Source organism: Frankliniella occidentalis, unplaced genomic scaffold (assembly GCF_000697945.3).
Source record: "Frankliniella occidentalis isolate FOCC.00 unplaced genomic scaffold, Focc_3.1 Scaffold70, whole genome shotgun sequence".
Lineage (NCBI taxonomy): Eukaryota > Metazoa > Arthropoda > Insecta > Thysanoptera > Thripidae > Frankliniella > Frankliniella occidentalis.
In genome coordinates this window covers 480699-482693 of record NW_026267200.1, presented here as the reverse complement: position 1 = coordinate 482693, position 1995 = coordinate 480699, and the positions used below count along the sequence as shown (strand labels likewise).

Below are 1995 nucleotides of genomic sequence, written 5' to 3'. Positions count from 1 at the left end.
AGCAAGCAAAGAGCAAAGCGAGTCAATACGTATACGTAGGCTTTACGAGTTGTTTGGCAAGTAGAGTTGTTCTCCCACATTAACTTGGCAAAGTCAGCCGTGCAGTGGCGCAGACCTGACCTCAAGCCGCCCTTTTGCAAATACTACATAATGACGACTTACCGGAGTAGACTTTCAGTACCATACCCCACGCCCTTGCTTGTTGAGCCTGGCCACGGTCGTGAGCTTGGTAGAGGGAGACCCACGCGTGTGTACTAGGCAGAAACACAGCCAAGGGCCGGTGACTCGGTAGCTGTCTCTTTGTCAGGTAAATTCTATGCCACTCGCCTGACTCACTTCGTCGGGCCAATTTTCTTGTTTTTTTGACCAAATATTTTGTTTCTTCCTTGCAATAATGCTTAATGTTCAGAAATTTGTGTTCAAATTTATCTCAACTAGAGGGTCAAATATTGAAAAAAAAACTATCTAACTCAAAAGCACGGCAAATTTTAGACGGGCGGGCCGGGTCGGGTATGGACGCCAGCAATGTTAGGCTAGCGGGCACACGTTAACCCGCCCAAGCGAAAACACTGCAGGTAGCATTAGTACGAAAAGTCTAAAACGTTTTGCTTCATAACCTGCAAAGATAGTAAGTGGAAAAAACAACGCTCTGTAATTACCAGGGCTGGCAAAAAGAATTAAATCTTATTTTAAAATGAGCCTTTGGGAAAGCAAAATATTTCGCCAGGACGAAACATTTTGCCTTAAGGCAAAATCATAAAGCCCTGTCGAAATTCGTCCGCAACGCAAAGGGCAAAACCTTACACTGTTATTCAAGGAATGTGACGTCACACTCGTTTCAATGTAAAACGCGTCACATTCGTTTGAATATTGTGTCACATTCATTTAAACGTGACATCATGTGAATTGATGCTCTAATGGCGCCAGGCTTGGCCGATTCACGTTTAAACGAATATGATACAACATTCAAATGAACGTGACACGATTCACACTAAAACGAATGTGATGTCACAGTCGTTCAATAACAGTGTATAATAATAATTTTACCTAGGGAAAATTTCTGGGGCAAGAATTCTTTTTATCTCCGAGGGCAGAATTTGATGATTGGTCTAAATTAAACCTCAAAATAAATGAGGTCCCATGAGTCCGAGATAAGTGAGACTACCCGAGATGCGTCAAGGGATGCTAGCTAGAGTTCCAGAACCTTGACTTTGGGCAGGAGACAAGGCCCAGTTGGGGTTGCGAGGATTTCCGTGGTCCAGGAGTGAAATGTCTGAAAATTTCAAACACAACTCCTTCGTGATGTTGAAGCCTCAAAAAGTTAATTCAATTCAGTATTTTACCCCCGAATAAAAAAGATTTGACCCAGGGGCAAAATTATTTTGATTTAGCCCCTTGGATTTAATTTTGCCTAGGAATAAAGTCCTCATTTAAATTCTGCCCATTTAGATTTTTCCCTCATGAAGGGCAAAATTATCGAGGGAGTATAATTCAATTGAATTTATTTTGCCACCCCTGGTAATCACGAAGCCCTACGGGTAAATCGTCAAAGTAGAACCCTCCTGGTTTCTGAAGTCCAAAGCCGGTGTATGCGCTCCATATATTCTTTCTCTCTCCAAAAACGGAAAATAGGAATCTCATGTTCTAACTCTCCATAGGGTTAAGCATGCGGCAAGAACTCCTGAAATTATCAATATACGCTGACTGCATTATAAATTCTCATTCTTCAAGCTTTCATTGTGCATGTCCCGGACCAGCTGATAACGGGAACGAGCTGCCCGATTGCGTTTTATTCGTTTGTTGGGTTGTTGGGCTCGGCGCACATGGCTTGCGCCGCTCTTTTCCGTGGTGCCGGCACGGCCGTCGCGACGGCGCGAGGCACGGTGGAGCTGCGAGTAGTGACACAACTTCATGCAGTTCTCTGCGAGGTGGGTTTATATTGCACACTGCTCTTACATTCATTCTCCTCTTCTTCTTCTTCTTCTTCTTCTTCTT

At 43.7% G+C, this 1995-nt stretch overlaps 1 protein-coding gene across 4 annotated transcripts in view; it reads left to right on the top strand.

Annotated features, from left to right (window-relative positions):
• LOC127749622 (uncharacterized) overlaps nucleotides 1-1995 on the top strand; it is a 75140-nt gene that overhangs the window by 58064 nt on the left and 15081 nt on the right. For all 4 annotated transcript variants that reach the window (XM_052268489.1, XM_052268488.1, XM_052268487.1 and 1 more), the window contains exon 6: nucleotides 1758-1928. In XM_052268489.1, coding sequence (XP_052124449.1) covers nucleotides 1758-1928 — 171 coding nt within the window. The remainder of the gene's footprint in view (nucleotides 1-1757; nucleotides 1929-1995) is intronic.